Source organism: Aythya ferina (assembly GCF_964211825.1).
Source record: "Aythya ferina genome assembly, chromosome: 27".
Taxonomy (NCBI): domain Eukaryota; kingdom Metazoa; phylum Chordata; class Aves; order Anseriformes; family Anatidae; genus Aythya; species Aythya ferina.
The window spans coordinates 4776498-4795689 of NC_140310.1; the positions used below are offsets into that span (position 1 = coordinate 4776498).

Below are 19192 nucleotides of genomic sequence, written 5' to 3' on the forward strand. Positions count from 1 at the left end.
AGATGGGTTGCAACCTTGTTGGACATGGCTGCAAATTAGCTTGGAGTTGGAGGCTCTGGAGCTTGATGCTTTGTAGCTTGGACTGAGATGATCCAGGGACTGCAGACAGCTTCATTTATCAGAGCTTACACTATCAAGAAAGTGTGTGTCTGTCAGGGTCGTACAGCATGGCGGGACATGAAATATTCAGCCAGTCGAGGCCTGCTGTGGTCCGGGTCCCATGCAGCAGGACTGAGATGTTCTTTAACAGAACTCACTGCCGTTATCTTTAACTTCTAAAGATCACTACAGAATGGTTGTATGGCTGAGAATTTGAGGATTCATTGCTGTCAGAGCAGCCTGGATGTTTAAATTGAGATGGTGCACTTCAAGCATATGTTTTACAGTCTGTGTCAGCGAGGACAGGAGCTGCTGACAGACCTGCTGAGCTCCGGGCGCGAGGTTTCGTTCCTAATGGCTTGTTTTCATGCTGGCAGAAAACAAAAGGGATTTTTTGTAAACAATTTTGAAAAATGCATCAACATATTTAAAAAAAAAAAAAAAAAAAGAAAAAAGAAAAAAAAAAGGCACAAATAAAAACAGCCAGGAAACCTCTGTTTGTTTATTACAGAGTGAATAAATATTTGAGTGACTAAAATGATTATTGAATCAACTTAGGAAGCTGTCACAGGTTTGGCCATATCTTAAGGTGTTACTGTGAAATATGACAAGCCAAACAGGATAAATGGAAAGAAATAAAAATGTCCTTTGCCTATTGCTGAAAACATAGCAAAAATTTTGACTTGCTTTGTAGTATTTAAAGCTCGCCTGACCTTCCCCAGCCCTCTTCCCTGAGCATCCCCAGTGGGCCTCATCTCTCTTGTTTACCCAGGGAACAAACTGGCTTCCTGGTGCCTTTCAGAAGTGAAATACCCAGCTGTTAATGATGCCTGAGATTAAGTAGAAGCCAATTTTTATGGAGTTCAGGTTTAGAAATTTCTTGCTGCTTTATAAACTTCACAGGCATGAAATATTTTAAGATTGAGTTTTCATTCATTTCCAGTGAAGGGGAAATAAGTATCCTGGGACTGCACCAGAGGAGGAATAGAAGAAAGTAGTAGGCATGAATTCTTTCAATTTTCAAATTAATGTTTTTCTGACTAGCTCTTTTAAATGATTCTTAATGCCTTTTAACCCTGATTTGGATTATGTTTCCTCTCCTCAGCACTGTCGTACAAAAGAGCTGCAGACATGGCAACCATCCCAAGCATGTAAAATAAAGTGTCAGGCTTGCAAGACTTTGGTCTTTGTTGTCTTGTATTTACCTGCAAACTTTGACAGAAGCAAATGCTTCTGGTCTGAAGGGCAACACTGCTAAATTTCATCTGTGCTCAGGAGGTTACGAAAATGGTGGCAGGCTAAGAAAAAGCACAGGACTTTCTCCATCCTTACTCCTGGCTAGCCTTCATTATTCCATTAGATCCTTCTCTCAGTTCTCTGGGTGAAACTGATTTCTACCTTGGGAAGAGATAGGTATTCATTTTAATAAACAAGCAAGTTTGCAGTAGAAAACCAACAGCAGTGCACTGCAGATGAATTCAGCAAGGCTCTACTTGAGGAAAGAAACTGGATAAAATAAGCCGGGTGCCTCTCTGAGGTTATAAATGCTTCTTTTAGTGAAAGCGGAAAAAAAAAAAAAAAGTCAAGGCTTTGCTTTTGAAGCTGGATCCCTTGGTTCCCGTGGCAGAGGACCATCTCCATTTGTGAGATGTGCCATTTATTTCCCCTCGTCTTTTCTAACAACTTCCAGACTCTACTGGCTTGAGCTTAGCTTTCCTTAAGCTGCACTTGTAGGGCAAAGCTCTTCTCTCCTGTGTGAGGAAACAGCTGGAACCAAGTCTGGAATTCAGTGGGGCTTTGTTAGTTCCTGGCACGCAAGCATAGTTCTGGATGGGCCTACTGGGGTACTTGGGAAAGGTTTTCAAGATCACTAAGAGTTAGTTGGAATACAGTTTTATTGCATCTTATAAAAATCCAAATAAGCATTTGGGAGAAAAAAGGCACAAGATAAAAGGTTTCTGTAGTGTTACATTCTAGCAAAGACCACAGTGGGTGGGTAATTCTTTTAACCCAGTGCATTGTGACCTATTCAGCTTTTAGGATTTAATTAGCAGTAATATGTCATTATCAAAGTAATTAGAGCTTTGCCTTGATTTAAAATGGAATTGTTTAATTAAAAGAAAAGATTTGGCTAACCTTAGCCTTAAGCCCAAGTAAGATAGCCTGTATTGGCTAATTTTCTGTGTCTTTCCCCTTCAGGCTTGAAAATTCGGGAGGTGTATATCAACGTGACGAGACAGCAGGTGGAGGACTTCCATGGGCCAGAAGATTACTGGTGTCAGTGCGTTGCATGGAGCCACCTAGGGACCTCAAAGAGTAGGAAGGCATCTGTCCGCATAGCCTGTGAGTAAATGTTCTGCTATTCTAGGTTTTGTAAGGTATGGAAATATGCTGTTTTTTTTAGGGTTAAATACATATTGATACCAGTGAGGCACTATTGTCTTTACAAGTGCTTGCTTTGACATACCATAGAAAAGCATACCTTTTTTAAAATTATTATTTATTTTCAGAGCTTTCTTTTATTTTAATGTAGATTGATTGATTTGCATTTACACTCAGCAAGTCTGTTTCTCTCAGAGATTCTGCCTGGATCACATACTCACAGTTTCATAACAATGCAATATGATAAAAGAGGCTGATGCAAACTGAAAGCCCCCGTGAAAAGTGCCCTTTTGCTCCACTCCACATAGGAAAGACGGGTCTAAAACATCTGGAAAACCATTTAACACTATCTAATATGCTTTGTATAAAAAGTGCAAAAATACACTAGAATATTTTGTAGCATGGTGTTCTAAATTTAATTTTCAATATCAAAGCATATTATTGGTTGTCAGGGATGATAAGATGTGGGGACAATGAGATGAAGGTAGGAAAAATTGGGTTATTCTAATCAGTGGAGGAAAAATGTTAAGCTTTAAATAAAAGCACTGTAGATTAATTAAGAGTTATGATGAGCAGGCGGGAACAGTTACTTGGTTTAAACTCCTTTAGCGCAAAAGACAAAAATTTTTAACATAACAGGGAGCAGAGGACAACTGTTTCCCCAGTTGGAAAGTGTTCAGACTCAGTCTATCTCTGTTCTTCATATCTGAAGTACTATGCTGTAGTGTTACCACTCTCAATCAACGATTCATTATCTGAAAAAAAGATGGAATGGAAAATGTAATAAATGCCATCATAGTAAGAGGGACATCAAAGGACAGAACCCAAACACAATTGTTATTTTGAGACTGTGGAGATACTTGAAGACTCATCCAATTTTTACCCTGCAATTAGATCTGCTGCATTGTTCTAACAGAATCAGAGCCTGAAAACGTCCTTTTGCAGCGCTGCTGCTAGCAGGAAATTACTTTCCCCCAGTCTGTTGTGAACCCTTTTTCCTTTAAATCACCACTTCAGGTCTTTATAGACCTAGTCCCAGGAAATGATGACAACACGCTGAAAAAAGATGGGAGAAATGCTTCTCGGGAGGGAATGGGAACACAGGGGGAGGTCTCGGTGAGTCAGGAGGCTCAAGCAAGAAACTCTGATTGCTAAATTTATCAGATAGCGTTCTAGCAATTTGTGATAAATCTTTTTCCCTTTTTCCTATCATGATAACTAAAACATTTGAAGTAAGAAATAGGACAATGTACCAACTCCGTGATTTTATAAATGACAGATTTTTTAGCTGGCTGATTTAGTTTGAATGTGTAAATATGTGTAAACTCAGGTTTTTTATTTTACTGCATTAACTGCCATAACATTGAATGATCTGATAATTCCTCGGCATTGCTGAGCTGCAAAGGACTATTATTCTGAATTGAATTTTTATTGACTTTTCTCTGCACTGTGATTTCCCAACCCCATAACGTGGCAATATGAGTAAAAATCAGAATGAGGCGAAGCAGGTGGAGCCGTGTGTTGGGACTTTTAAACCTGTCGCTGTGGTACCAGTTCTCCTGCAAGCTGCGTCCCCAGCTGCAATCCCTAACTGCAGATATCGCATTAGCCTAGCAGGCACTCCAGAGAGCACTCTTCATTTCTGCTCTCTGTACTGTCATACTGACGGGCTGAATGTTGCATCTGAGCACGGTGTGGCTCTGCTACTTTTACATGCAGCCATGTTTTTTTATGAAAAGAAAAGCAATTCTTGAGTGCGGAGATGTAGGCACTTTTTAGTAGTCCAGACAGAGCAAATGAATAGCTGCCAGGAGATGTCTGCAACAACTCCCCTCCGTGAGTTTCCAGAGCTCACCCTTTCATGGACCTGTGCCACCCTGTCTGCGGTGAACAACACAGCTACTTAATTTGGGGCATGGATTTCTGACCTAGAGAATACCCTGCAGAGGGCTAGAGATGAGAATGTGCAGATCTAATTTGTGATAGCATACGGAACTTGTAACCATTTCAGAGATTTTTCACAGCACCTGTCACTGCGATGTGTAGTGTCGACTTCTGTCTTTCCTTTTTTCTTTCTTCTTTTTTTTTTTGAACGTATAGTCTTGAGGTTCTAAATTGTGAGTTGAGTCCAAAGCATTACAGCACTTTATATTTCTCAGAAAAAACAGGTAAGTATTTCTTTCTGGTAGTGCTGAATGCAGGGAAAGCGAGAAGATGGATCATGCTCCATTTTTCATCCTAATAAAGACATTTGTAGGCACAACTGCATCTGAAGTGTTAATGAATGAGTTTTTAAGTAGCATACTGAAAAAAAAAAGATTGGTTATCTGTGTGAAAAAATCATCATTAACAAAGAATCATAAAAAGGAGAATACATGCACTACATGAATCTTTTCTCTAGTGACTGGCTGGCTTGCTAAAATAAGTCTTAATGTATTTTATAAAATATATTAAAGTGTAACTGATTCAGAGCCTCTGCTGTTTAAGGGGCTGTATTTCATGAAGTGTAAGCAATGGAGAAAATTAAATCAGTAAATCCACACTGTGGAATTTGAGACACTGTTTGAAGAAAATGAGTATGTCTAATGGAAACATCCTAACTCTCAAAGCACACGTTGTAAGTAATATTCCTTCTGTTATGCTTCCCTATCACAACAAGCAAAACTTTACATAATCATGGGCATACCTGGGTCAGGTCAATGTCATTAGATACAGGTTTTCTTGATGTTGTGATTTACCCGGACACTTGCACACAGAAGTCCTGTGGTCACATCGGTATGACTCAGGCAATATGCGTGTTTTCTTATCTTTAATTATTGGCTTGGCCATGGTATCTGAGTAATTACATTTCTGAACTGAAGCAGTCTTGTCGTCGGTCGTTTTGGAATGTGTCCAGAGCCTGCATCTGACTGGGAAATTGGCATGCAGAGATGGCAGCGTTTGCTGGCCCTGTGAACCTTCTCTCACCTTACTTTGCTGATAATGCAGCCGTGGGGCTGGTTGTTCTCATCTAAATGTATAGGTTCTGCTTTCCTCAGCATTTGAAGTCTGTGTTTTTCCTTAAAGAAAAGAAAATCTGGGTTTCTCCATGGGGAGAAAGTTTGGAAAAATTGTTTTTTCAGGTTTTTTTTTTTTGTTGAAGCATTAAATGTAATACCTCACACGCTTTCTCTGTCGTTTCCCAACCTCCCGTAAAGCAAAATGCTCTGATACTGGTCTTGTGCCAGGATTCTAGGCCAGAGGTGGGAGGCATTCAGACACGTAGACCTCCACTTTGCTTATTATGTCCTCACCTTTGCAGTCCTTGCTCTGCTCATGGCAATAATACCAGGAGTTGTTCACATGCAAGTTGGTTTAAGGAGGACCAAAGCAATAAATATTATAGTATCTACTAAACTCCTATCTCCACCATAAGATAGAAAAATTGAGTTCAATCTAGGCATGGGCAGGGGTCCCACATGATTTTTATCATCTAAATAGAAAGCAAATCAATATTCCTGAAGAACATCATGCTGGAATATTGCCTAGGGTACATGTTCTAAAGCAAATCTGTTGGAATCCTGGGCAAACCTCAAGTTCATGTGCACTCTTTTTCATTTATGCTAGATTGCACAGCCTCCCTCCAGCAATCAGATCTTTCTTTTTTGCTTTTGGATTCTTGGTACTGGATAAATTGATCTATTTCTTTTCCCATCTTTCCCTCCAGCTTGCAGTCCAGGCAATCTAAACAAACACACAGGTTAGAACATTTTATAAAATACCCTGGCACTGATCAAAGGCAGCATGCGCTAAGATAATAATTCACCCAGCCTTGGATTTGTTGGTGTTGGTGCAAACAACACCCTCCAACAGTACCATGCCCTGTAGTCACCCACTTTCTTAAAGATGGAGAAAAGGAAACTCAGCTATAGATGTAGTATCCCTCTACCTCTCTTCATATGCAGAATTGTAACTGTCAGTTGTCCATTGCTTTACACACATCCTTAAGAATATGCAAGGCAGTGTAGTTACTTCTGTAGCCTACATAGTATTGTTTGGGGAAGAATGGCTTTTGGAATTCCTGTATCTCAGCATTTGAAGTCTGTATTTACCCAAGTAAAGTTGCACTGAAGGTATAATGAATTATTACATAAACTCTCTGCAGATTTACGGAAAAATTTTGAGCAAGACCCGCAGGGGAAGGAGGTTCCTATCGAAGGGATGATCGTTCTCCACTGCCGGCCACCTGAGGGAGTCCCCGCAGCTGAGGTGAGGCTTTCTGCATTTTACTGGTGCCTCCTGGGCTGGTGGGAAATGGGGAGAGAAGCCAAAAGGGCTCAGGTACCATGTGGTTTTCATGGCTTAATATTGGTTGCAGTGTAAGTAAACACTTCACAGAGTAAGTAAAAAACACTTCATGTTTTTGTTACTCATTCAAAAACTACAGTGTTTAAAGGTGAGAAAAAGTTTTCAAGTGAAAAACTATTTAAATTCCATGTGTTTTCTTTGAGACCCAACAAAACAAATTATGACCTATTGAGTAAATAGGTACACTGATTTGGTTTGCTGAATTGATTGCATGCATTTGGCTGGTTTCCAATGTCTGTATAGTTAAATAGCCAAGCAGTGCTATCGTTGCTGGAATTCAACCACTTGGGAATTATTGGGAATTGGGAAGATAATTTTAGAATTACCTGCTTTACAGTCAACAATCAAATAAAATACCTGTGTTTTATGAAAGTTAGAAATTATGTTGAATGAAAAACTGGCATTTTAATTGTTTTCTACAGATAAAAATTGTACAGTTCTCAGTAAGCCCTGATTTACTGTTGTTGATTGTAAAATTGTTATTGCTGCTAATAAAGCCTGTAAATCTTAACAGGTCATATCTTGTTGTGGACAGTAAAATTTCACATAAAGGCTCAGCATGCAAGCCTAATTCTGTGCTCATCAAGGCAAACAGTCTACTGAAAATAATTCAGTGTCTTTAGAAACTGGGTATCAGACTCAAATAAATAATGATTATGGTCTGTGGCAGTAAGCTCGAGGTTATAAACTCTTTTGGTATATTCAAGTTAAGAAAGACCTGACCTCTTAAATAAGTGGATGAGAAATAACTGAGATAGCCTGTAAGTCTTGCTCAATAATTGTTATGTCTGTGCATGTGGGCACCAAGATGTGTAGAACATTGCAAAACCCAGGGCTGGCAACAAATCAATGTCTTTTAAACAAGAATTTATTTCTTTAGAGTTTGGATGAAGCCCTAGATTAAAACGTAAGGCTTGAAAGCAATGGTAGGTGAAGCTTGTGCTTGTTTCATTAGATGCAAAATAGATGCTAATTGTGGCATTGCTTTTTTGTTTGTTTTGTTTTTTTAATCCATACTCTGCATGGACCTGAAAATGCAAACTGAAACCAGAATGGATAGGAGATTCATGCCCCATTTGTGTCACCAATATCTATCTGAATCCCTTAGAGAAGATTCTGATTATTCTATTCCATCAAGTGCAGAAGTGCAGGCACATTATTTTCCCAAAGAGCACACATTTCCTGTGCTTGCCGTAGTCACAAGTTAATCTAGCGATTTATTTCTGACAATGGCTATGAATGAATGATGTAGTCAAACCTCTAATCATGCAATGCAGTTCAATAAGAGGCAGCTCCTTTACAACTGGAATGAGATTCAAGTTCAGCTCAATTATTTATGTGAGCCTGCCCCATTATCAACAATATAAATCTTCATCTCTGGAATTGTTTTTCTGCAGCTTAAAGGTGTTGAAGACTTGTTAAACCTAAGGACAGAAATATTAAAAGTAAATGTTCTTTATACAAATCTCCTACACCATGCTTAATCCTAAAAATCCGAAGTCATTAGTCCTAGAAGAAATGGAAAGCAGGGGCGTTGGTGGTGACAGCTGACAGTTTCCTAGGAAGCACTGGGAAGGAGAGCTGTTCTTTCCCACTATTCCTGTCTGCGTTGCTAGTCATTCCTCAAATATTTTTACCTCAGTGACTTTAACCATGACTGGTACTTCCTTTTTTTAAAACTGTTTTAGTGGATCTCAGCATAGTCCTTAGTGGGCAGCAGTACTTGGTACTGCCTGCGTTCCCCAGCTGTGTTTATGCCACTATGTGCCATCAGTGGCAACCCCTTTCTGTGCTTTTGTGCAAGAGAAAGTGAGCAGCAGCGTTGGGGGTCCGCATCTGACAATTCCTGAGATGTCATCACAGTCAGCACCTCTGCCAATGGCACCTCTTAGCGCTAATCTTTGTTTTTCTTTATTCTGGGGGTGAGATGGCAGGGATGACAGGGTGATCATACAGTGAGCGAGACCAAATGTCATGAAGAGGTAGCAACAAAAATATCTGGATTAAGTTTGCTTATTTGTCTTAATTTCTGCACACAGCATATATAAAAGCAGTTAAGAGAATATGGATTAAAGGTTTGGATCCATAGTTTTAAAGTATCCAAACTAGATGGCTTAAAATTTGACTCGTATAAATTAATTTACAAATAATGGAAGCTAATGTACCATTGTCAGTGCTCTGCATGCTCACACAGTTCACTTTTAGTAAATAGTCTTTAAGCTGAATAACATATTAGTGAAAGCAAACAATCAAGGAGGATTACAAATAAAGAACTGCGGTGTTCTAATTCAGCTTTAATTTTACACAGGCATGAATCAAGAGCACCAAATCCTGCTGAGGCAAGCGCTGATTTTAATGCTGCTTTGAAATGCGCTGTACTGTCTTGACTCATTTAGCAGCAAATTTTAGTAGCTTGTGTCAGCTGGGTCTTAAGTAAGAGACATAGAAGAAGCATCTCTCTAAATCTGCATCCTCTTTCCAAGAATTTGATTACGGTCTTCATAGACCCAAAGTCGATCTCCTGTGCATGAAATGCTATTAAATGTGCCTGGTTTTTACTACTAATAAATCCTCATGTGGCAACAGCAGCTGAGAGAATTGAGTAACTGAGATACTGTTTTACCCTTGCAAATAGTTCAGGTAGCATTAGCAAATTACTGAACCATTTTTTATTCTGCAGCCGTAAGAACGGGCAGGATAGGCACCTGCCTCTCAATGTGGGAGTACCACATCCACAAACCATGCTCTTTGGAGCTCGGCTGGTCTGCTCCTAGCGTGCTGCTTTTCAGCTTGTGTGCAGGGCCAGGACTGAGCCCCCTGTGTTCCGCCCTGTGTTCCTGCCTCTGCTGCCTTTTTCAGGTTTCTCATCTCTGAAGTTTGTTCCTGTAAAGAGAGGAACGTAAGAAAATTCTGCAGATCTTTGCTTTGGGAGGTTGCTGAGTGTGGGGAACTTTCTGTGTGCATTGCCACAGCAGTAAGAGAATCAGAAAACGCAAACCCTGACACTAGCCATATTGTAAAAGGGTTTTAAATCTTCTTCTTGTGCATTTGCATGGCAAGCAAAACAGAGCTGGTGAGCAGCTGTGCTTGCAGGCATCAGCACCCAACCCAAATAAATTCATTTTTTTATGAGTTAAACATCAAAACAAAAAAGAAAATCCGTCATTTTAAGTAGAGCATCTGATAATCCCCTGCTGCGGCAAATGTTGATTTAAATATAACAGAATCTCTGCTGGCACGAGCTTGATGGGACCAGAGCCATTTCTTTCACAATTGATGCGGAGTTGGCCTAGAGAAGAGACAGTTCTGGCTTCCAATCCCCACAACAGATTCTCCCCATAGATATGTTTATTAATTGTGTGCAATAGGGGCTTCATTTAGCTCAGAGTGTATGCAGTAAGGCAGTTCTGGTATAGTGCAGGAGCTGGATAAACTGTCTGCTGAATCCATGAAGGCATGCTGTGTTTCTTTAAGCTGCATTATCTGCTGGTCTGACTAACCAGTAGCCGTCCTTCTGCGTCCTCCTCCCTTCACTCACAAACTTCAGCTGTTAGAAGGCTTTCCTGCAGCCTACCAGTCAGACACTGGGCATGGTGCAGAGCAGCTTATCCTAGCCGAGATCCGTGTCTGTTCAGTCACTGCGGCACCTTGGGCAAGTGCATGGCTCCCTGCCAGGCTCTGTGAGCTCAGAGCCCATCGGTTTGTCTCTAAAATATAAGAGAGAGATTCACAGACTCTTCTCCTAGAGTCAGCCCATGTATGAGCAGCCTCTGCAGCTATTAAAAATGCATCATTATTACAGTATCGTGCTCATCATACTGGTGTATGTTTTATGTTTTATCTGCTGCACACTGCTTTACTCTCTATGTGTTTTTTTCACTTATTGTTGTGAACGTTAATTTTACTCCTTTGCACTATTCCTAGGAACACCCAGCAGTTACTCATGCTGCACTCCCTTGTCTCGCACCAAGGAAGTATTGCACCGGTTTCAGATAATTTTAGAGCGCGTCCTTAGCTTACAGCCTCGCATAAAATACTCTCTGCATTCAGCTGTAGCAAAGACTCTCGAGTCCTGTGTGTAGCTTGGAAGTGGCTGCAGTTCAGCCTTGGAAATGTGAAACAAAAACTAACTAGAGCAAATGAGGTGTAGCTTAGGTCAAAAATGCAAGCGAAAGGTTTAAGTGGAAAAATGAAGTTACAATAGGCCTCAAATTTGGTTGCAAAAGCAATAGAAAAACCACGAGGAGGGTTGTCCTGGCCATGTTGTGTCAGTTCAAAGGTAAGTCTGTGGGTTGTGTTGCTCAGTTTGTCTGCTCACCAGTTACTCCTGAATTCCTGGCTGTGACCGTATCTGCTAGCAGATTGTGCTGCTTCCCCACCCTGAGCCCAACTAACTTCGCAGTCAGTGGATTTGACATGCAGGGCTGACAAAGTGTGAACTTTGGGCATTTTCACATTTGTGCCCACTCTGTTTACCCCTCTGATAACTGTAAACTCAGAAGAAGGCAAGAAATTAATGGGTGTGCAGGAAGGCACTAATTGCAAGGTGATGTTGGCAAAACAGATGCTTCAAGTGTGAACAGCAACAGAACTGGCATTAAGATGCCTCCTTACTCCGAGCCAATTGAAATGAATGCAAGAAATGGAGAAATTATACATGAGATGCAATGACAGTAGAGTTCAAGTATTCCAGAGATAGTCTGCAATGTCTAGGAAGATTGACAGCCTCAACATGCTGGGTTTTGGAAAAGAAGGAATCATTTAGCACCTGTCAGCCAGCAGCCTCTAAATAACTTAGCTAGGATATTGTTTTCAAAGAAAGAGGGAGAAAGGAATGAAGCAGGAGGGGAAAACCTAATAATAACAGAAGGGGAAGCCCATTTTAAAAGAGAGAAGGTGTTATGTGGTGCCTTCATTTGTCTATCCTGATTTTTCATTCCTTTTCCCCCTTCCCCAAGTTCTCAAGTATTTTCTCTTCATTCATCTCAATCCTGGAAAACGGTTCATCAGGAGACAGTTGTGCAGTCCATCTTGGGATCTCTCAAACAGCAATATGCTGAAGCCAGAGCTGTACGTGCAGTTCTGTCAACAAGTGATGCACACTGATTTTGCTTTCTGTTCATATAATTCCAGTGGCTTTTAAGCAGTGCTCTGTTTTACAGAGTACAACATATAATAAGGCCTTTGTTTCCTCTCCTATACATCTTCTCAAGTGAATTTCCTGACATATTCTTTCCCTGTCTGCTCAGCTAACCTTTACTTTTAGTCGTTTTTAGATAGATCCTTTTGCTGCATTTGACATGGTTGCTGCTCTTTCTGTATATTGGGCGTTAGCATTTTCAGTCTCTTCTTCGTTCTGTTCAATACTTTCTCCTCCTTCTCGGCTTAAATAATTCTTCTTTAAAGCATAAACTCTTCGAGGTCTTTTTCCTTTTGTTCCCCTTCAGCATACAGCTGGCCCCTGTGGGGCTAAAACAACATTCGACAGGTTCAGCATGCAGGACTAGGAAAGTAAAGTGGGATTTTGCACTTGATGTCATTTACAGTTCAGTAATGCAAGTTTGAGATGTTGCCACATTCTTTAAGAAAGAATCTGTAACCCTTTGCATGCATGTTCACAAATATAAAGGAGTTAAATACATCTGAGGCCCTAAACCCCATTGTTCTGTTTTTACAAACCTGAGCTTTAAATCAATACACAAAGTGCAAAGCAACAGAGGTGCAAGCTGCAAGTTTCTTTAATGGGTATTAACCCCTCATCCTCAAGAAATTCATTGTTGTACTGCTATTTTCTCTGTATTACAGTCACGCTATTAACGTGATATAGTGCTGATCATACCTATTACCTTGACGGTATTAAAGCAACTTGGGTAAGATTTCATATCCATAAAGCTGGCAGGTTGGTAACCCTAGTCATGCCTTACAGTTTTCTTGGTCTCTTGCCAAAGGATATTTTTCTTTTTACTAATTTTAAGAACATACTGAGCACTGGAGTCAGAGCCTCTCAGTTCATTTACTTGAAAACTGAAACAATGAAGAATGTGGACAACTTGATGCTGTCCTTTTGTGCAGTTCTGCACCAGTTTGGGTGCAGTGTCCGGAATCAATCTAATAGATCCGGGTGGTTTGCAACAGTCAGCAAACAGAATAAATTACAGCATCCTCCCTCGTTCATTGACGGTAATTCCTTCAAACTGTCTGATTCTTGATAGTCGTGACGTTGCACTCTGTGCCAACCCAGTCCCGAACTGTAGCCAGGAAAAGATTTGGTCAGTATGCGTTTGGCTAAGTTTAGGCTGATCTCTGTTCTGAATGTTTTATGCTATTAAGTGCTTCAGCAAGTAAAAATAAATAAATAAATAAATATTATTTGGATATGGGAGCAAAAAAAGTGCTTGCTTTTTTAGCTAGTAATTTGTTCGACAACTGGTTTTAAAATCCTTTTGATACTTTGGACAGGTGTTGTGATACATTGGGAGCACATTCGTAATGAATCTTCCGTCGGTGACAGAAGGGCCCTGCAGTTCTCAGGCTGTTGTAGCTTGTTCCTGTTTAATTCAGTGAGCTTGCTAATCAGGTGGTTCTTTATGTTTCTTTAATTGGATAGCAAACTTTCATATTCTGTATTGAAATTAACCATCAGGAGTTCGCATTGTGTCCTTGAGACCTGTGCTTGATGTGAATTTGGTATGACTGAACTTGAAGATGGGCATAAAACTGATCCTCCTGTTCGTGCTCAAGTGCAGCACCTTTTGGAAACTGCCATTGAAGTACACGCAGTTGGCCTGTGGTGGATTTAATAAATTCTATCATCTTTTGTAGTTACTGCAGATTTATACTGTTTCTTACAAACGTCAGGCCTTTTGTATTGAAGAGACACATAAGCCATGATATTAGAGATTAGTATTTCTAACCCTCAGGCTTTCAAATAAATAAAAACAAAACTAAAAACCTTTAGCTTAGTGGATTCTGCTCAGCTTTGCTGGAGCAATGCTACAGGACTGCTGCTGCCAAGCGTGAGACCTGCAGCTTTGTGCTGAAAATGGTATTAGCTCAGGGGAGCCAAGTCCCAGCTAGAAATACCTGATGGGGAACACTATTGAAGTAAATCTGAGCAGAAGTTGACCTTAAGATTTATTCTAAATCTCCTTTATTATAAATAAATACTTCCTGAGACTAAGTCTCTGAATAGCTCATAATTTGAGCATTAGTAGCAACTTGCAGATCTTTCCACACCTACTGTCTGAATAGACTTTTTTGTAATAAAAGGCCAGCTGTTGTACTGAGCCATTATTGATGAGTGTAAACTTGCCTTTAGAGCTCTGCAGAGGTTTGTGTAATACTCTAAAATATCTTGATCATTTATACCCATATCTATATATTCAAGGCTTAAATGTGCTGCATCCAGCTACTTTTTCAAATGGTTAACATAGATTTTGACACCTTAATGGACTGCTGTAGATGTTTCAGTGAATATCTGCATGAGTTCTGATGGTTTATTTACCGCTAAAGCTTTTAATGAAAATGTAAAATAATTTCTCTTCTGGGCAGTACATATCCCATTGCAAACACATCAACAAAATATGAAACTCACATAAAATTCAAAAGCAGCAAGTATTCCGAAAGCAGCGAGAGTCATTACTGCCTATTTTGCATAGGCTGGTGTATTTATGGGACTTGCACACATACTGTAAAATGTAATATGGCAGGATAATGGTATTGTAGTAAAACACTGGCAAAAAAGGCTGGTGAATTATAGTCTTCAATGAATCTTGTTTCTAGTTATATAGAACAGAGTATGATTACTAAATGTGAACAGCATGCATTTTATAGAGTTTGTTATAGATCTTGAGTCTTGTGTCTGAAATATCAATATTTGCTTTACTTTTAAGGTACATTAGTTACAAATACAATAAGCGTGTTTCATTTTACATCAAATCTGTTTCACTTTGAAGACTGAGCTCGGTGTGTGCAATACGTCTCAATGATTATTTATCTAAAACTGAGCTCTTCTTAAAAACTGGTTTTACTTAAGCAACTACTGCAGCCAACTTTCTTACCATTTCCCATAATTTTAGGATTTTAAGAAATTTAGTGGTTAACTTAGACGTGACAAAATTACAGGTTTACATTTAAAACATTGAAAGAAATTCCTTTTTCTTTGGAATTATGACGGAATTATGCAAATTCTTAATTCTTGATGCTAGTTATGACACATAGGTATCAACATTTCAGCCCTTCTGACTGTTTCTCAGCAGTTGGTTAGTAGCACATATGCCTAGGCTTTAGCATCCTACAAATTACCCTTACTACATTTCCAGAGTCAGGCCACATCATGTGAATCCTTGAACAGATCATCATTTTTAGACTCAGATGTCTAGGACTGTCTTTGGGGAGACAAGGCTCTGTTAACTACAGAACCACTTGCAAAGTGAGGAGCAATTACTCATGTAGCTGGGGAAAATAGACATTTCTCGCAGGACCACACATCGTTACTGCTTTTATTCTTTGTCTGCTACTCCTCCAACAATCCGAAGGAACTTAGATTCTTTTATTAGACACTATCCAACACTACACGTGGTGAAGAAGTGCCACAGATTAAAGCAGCAGTTACTATGCAAATAAAACCAAATGGCTGCTTCTGTGGCCAAAGCAGTTCTGAACCCACTTAGAACGTAAAATCTGTTGAAGATTCTTTACCTTCCCCTAAGTTAACGTCCTTTTATCAGTTCTCAACATACCCTACCAAATGAGACACAGCAACCTCTAAATGTTGATTCTGTGTCACTGAAACCATGCAGCAGCTTACTCATAATTGCTCAGTTTAATTATTCTAGTAATGTCTGCACCAATTTTATTTGCTCTGCGTTTTAAAATTCTCTGTTGCACGCAAACACGCAGACAAAATGTGCCCTGCTCAGTTGAGGCTTTTAGCTGCTTCATCCTTATCATTTTTCGTACTTTCACATCCAGTAGAGATGGAAAAATGTGCAGTTATTGTGGATAATACATGACATGCTGGTCTGGACTGATTGTGTTCAGGACATCACCATCTTACACAATAATATGTAGGCCCTCTATATTCTATAAAACATCTGCTCAATTAAAGCCTTTTGTTTAAGCCTTTGACTGTGTTTCGCACAAGCCTGAACACCACAAAAACAGAATCAAGATTTTGTTTATTTTATATGCTGTTTCATCTTTGGTCAAGTCTAGTGTTCGTTCCTTGCCCTTCATCATCCCACCTCTTTGAGAGAAAGGCTTCCATGTTATCCTTCTGGTGTTTTTTTTGTTGCGGATTTTTTTTTTCCCTGAAGCACTTCATCTTCAATGCCCTCAACATATTTTTTTATTATCATTATTCTTTAACCTAGATCATGGATTTAGGTATTACAACAGCTGTTGTAATACGCAGAGTACAGAGCCTGGAGTCATACTCTGTAGAGGTTCAAACAAAGAACAGTTTTCAAAGCAAAAAAGGCTTCTGATTATCAGTGCTTGTAAGAACCACTTTAATGCTATTGCTCAATATGCTAAAATAAAAAGCCTTAGATTTCAGTTATTCTGTATAAGTGGGGAATAAAAAAAAAATGGTTTTGCCTAGTACTGGTAGCCTTTTAAATATATTACAGAGATACAAGTCTTTTTTGTTAGCTGTATAAATTTCGAGGCAACACAGCCAGTTATATACATCGGGATGTCTGGTTGTGCAGCCGGAGTTTACGGTGAGTGTGCATTTTTTCTTTATGCTTTGTTATGATCCCATTTTTAAAGATGTTGCTGCTAAGCTATTTAACATTGTAATGGGTGTGATTTTGGATGCTCCTTCTTCAACATTGCAAGCTCTTGAAATGTTACAGGGAGCTCACACTGTCAATTCAGTACTTTTTTTTCTAATGTTTGTCCTGTCCTTGTCTCTAATGTTTGTCCTTGTTTCCACTCCAGACAGCTGACTAGCAAATAAACACCCCACTTAAAGCATACCTGAATGAGCAAACAAGGTCAGCCAGGTGCATTGCGTGAGTCACACAGAGCGGGCTTCCCAGCCCCTGCATATAAAAAAAGGGTTTTAAGACTTTGACTGTCTTGTATTGTTATAAACATTAGTGTTAACAAAGTGACATGGGCAGATAAACTAATGCTTTTTGAGTATTTGAGTCACAAGAGGAATTTCTAACTGGCTTTTTGCAGGGAGAACCTGAGCATTTTTTGTGCGTTCAGTGTTGTTGCTCATCATAGAAGGCCTGCCAGTCTCCAGAGGCTCTCATAACTGTCCAAAATGAGTGTATGTACTGGATTTCATGCGAGCAAGTGAATTGTGCACTGTGTTTTCCTGCAGGAGAAAACATTGTGTTTTTTTTCCACTTCCGAGGTTTGTCTTGTTCTAAGTATGTCAGCCCACCCAGGAGCTGCAGGCAGGGGTCATGAAATGGAAAGGCTGAAGAAAAAGACTTCTGAACAGGATTGCTAAAATGTAGGGGAAAATAGTGAGAGAACTTCCTGGTTCCTCTAAATAGATGATTCCTTTTTATAAAGACACTGCTCTGGGCTTGTCTGTTTACCTACACCGGTTTGCAGTGGTTGTGTTTTTCTGGTACTATTTGCAGAACGTCCTCAGTTTGAACACTTGAACATGAAAAGATAAGTTACAAGCCTTTATCATTATGTTACAATTATAAATGATAAAATTGGGTGAAGGAGACCTGTACAAGGAGTAGGAAACCTTGGTGCATATTTTGACAGAACAGCACAGTCGGAGGCGTTATCTGTCCCGGTCACTGTTCAGCCAGCAGGAGGAATGATGCTGCGGTTATTTGCTAGGCAGTGCGTGTGCCTAGAGGTCTGGTTTGTTTTCTCTGTCCCTGATGCCCACAGGTTACATCCTCAGCATGTTTGGCAATCTTCTCCTGATACTTACGCCTTTATAGTATGACAAACCTGATGTATTTCTGAGTCCGTGAGGAGCATATAGCGCTTCTACACAACACTTTCATGTACAGCTGCTTTTATTCCCCTTCCAGTGGGATTCAGACTTCTGAACTTGAATGCTGAAAGCACAGGTCTGTGAGCAGAAGGATCAAATCTGTTCGGTAGAAGGCTATATTACCCCCTGACTGGCAGTTTATTTGCCTCACGTAGACAGAAATTACATAAGACCTCTTCAAAGCCCCAAAGAAAACTTGTTTTAGAATTGCTAGGTTCCTTTTTCCTTTCCGTTTTCCTTTCCTTTCCTGCCAAATCCATTCAAATTGTCAGGAATACACGGTACAGTTTAAGTTGAGGCAAAATAGATAAATAAAGGAGGTAAGAGCCTGCTAAGGCTTGGTTCTAGGCTGAGTGTGGGTTCTGGGCAAGCACTGCTGCTCATCAGGACAAAATTCAGTTTGGGTACAGCTTGTGTGAAATAAAACAGACTGCATTAGCCATTTTCGATCCTCTTACGTTAGGGCCCATTTTGGTAAATTGCACTCTCAAAATCATAACAGGAGCAGCTGGTTTACTGTCAATTGTGACTAGTGCTCTAATCGAGAAGGGGGAGGCGAGAAGGGAAAAGGCGAGATGTCTGTGGAGTCAAGTGTTCCCATTTCTACTACGTTTCACTGCAGATTCAAATATCATCTGCTAGAAAGTGAGTATCTTGTGCTGAACTGTTGTTACCCATGTGTTCACAGTGTTTTTATCTTAGTCTGTTAACTGCCTTTGATGCTGTTCTTGCTCTTCCTTTCTATTTCTGTGACTTCTGTACAACTGGGTTTTAGTTTTACATCTAAGGAAGCTTCTCCATGTCTCCCTCTCAAAATAAGGAATCCCCAAATATGTTGATCGCTTTTAAGCTGTCTTCTTCCACAAGCAAGAGAGATGTGTACAAGCCCTTATGTTCAGGATTTGTTGCAATTTTTTTAGGACTTTCCTGTTCCTGTCAAATCATGGTCTAATTGAGTACTTTCAAACAATTCTGTTTCCTGAATCTTCTCACTAGCACACACACCAAACCACACAGAATGTAGTCATAATGCAATTGTATATTTTCCTTTCTCTCTGTATAGTCACGTGTATATATGTGTATGTGTAGTTACAATGCAATTGGACTAACCTTGATGTATGTCCCAGTGAGACCAAAGGAAAGCAGAACGACCTAATGATTATTTGATGTTCTGTGCTACTGTAGTCATTGGGAGCTCCACTCAGCAACACAAACAGAAGCTGCTAAGATGAAAGTCTACCCTCGTATAGATGGATTCCTTCCCTTTTTCCCCAGAAAGGGAAATTTTACATAGCTTAAAAATAAATAAATAAATAAATAAATCACATTATGCTCTTTCAGAGGTGAAAAGGTTGTTCCAAATACAAGAAAACAACCCCT

General features: G+C 39.8%; 1 protein-coding gene and 1 long non-coding RNA gene across 2 annotated transcripts in view; one reads left to right on the forward strand and one right to left on the reverse strand.

Moving 5' to 3' along the window:
* UNC5D (unc-5 netrin receptor D) overlaps nt 1-19192 on the forward strand; it is a 323527-nt gene that overhangs the window by 256215 nt on the left and 48120 nt on the right. The window contains exons 16-17 of the mRNA XM_084499193.1: nt 2299-2442; nt 6626-6729. Coding sequence (XP_084355319.1) covers nt 2299-2442; nt 6626-6729 — 248 coding nt within the window. The remainder of the gene's footprint in view (nt 1-2298; nt 2443-6625; nt 6730-19192) is intronic.
* The window catches only part of LOC311424221, a 126155-nt gene continuing 119097 nt past the window's right edge, over nt 12135-19192 (reverse strand). Inside the window, exons 7-8 of the long non-coding RNA XR_014686017.1 lie at nt 16813-16877; nt 12135-12297 (exon numbers count right to left, since the gene is read on the reverse strand). This is a non-coding gene — a long non-coding RNA (uncharacterized lncRNA). The remainder of the gene's footprint in view (nt 12298-16812; nt 16878-19192) is intronic.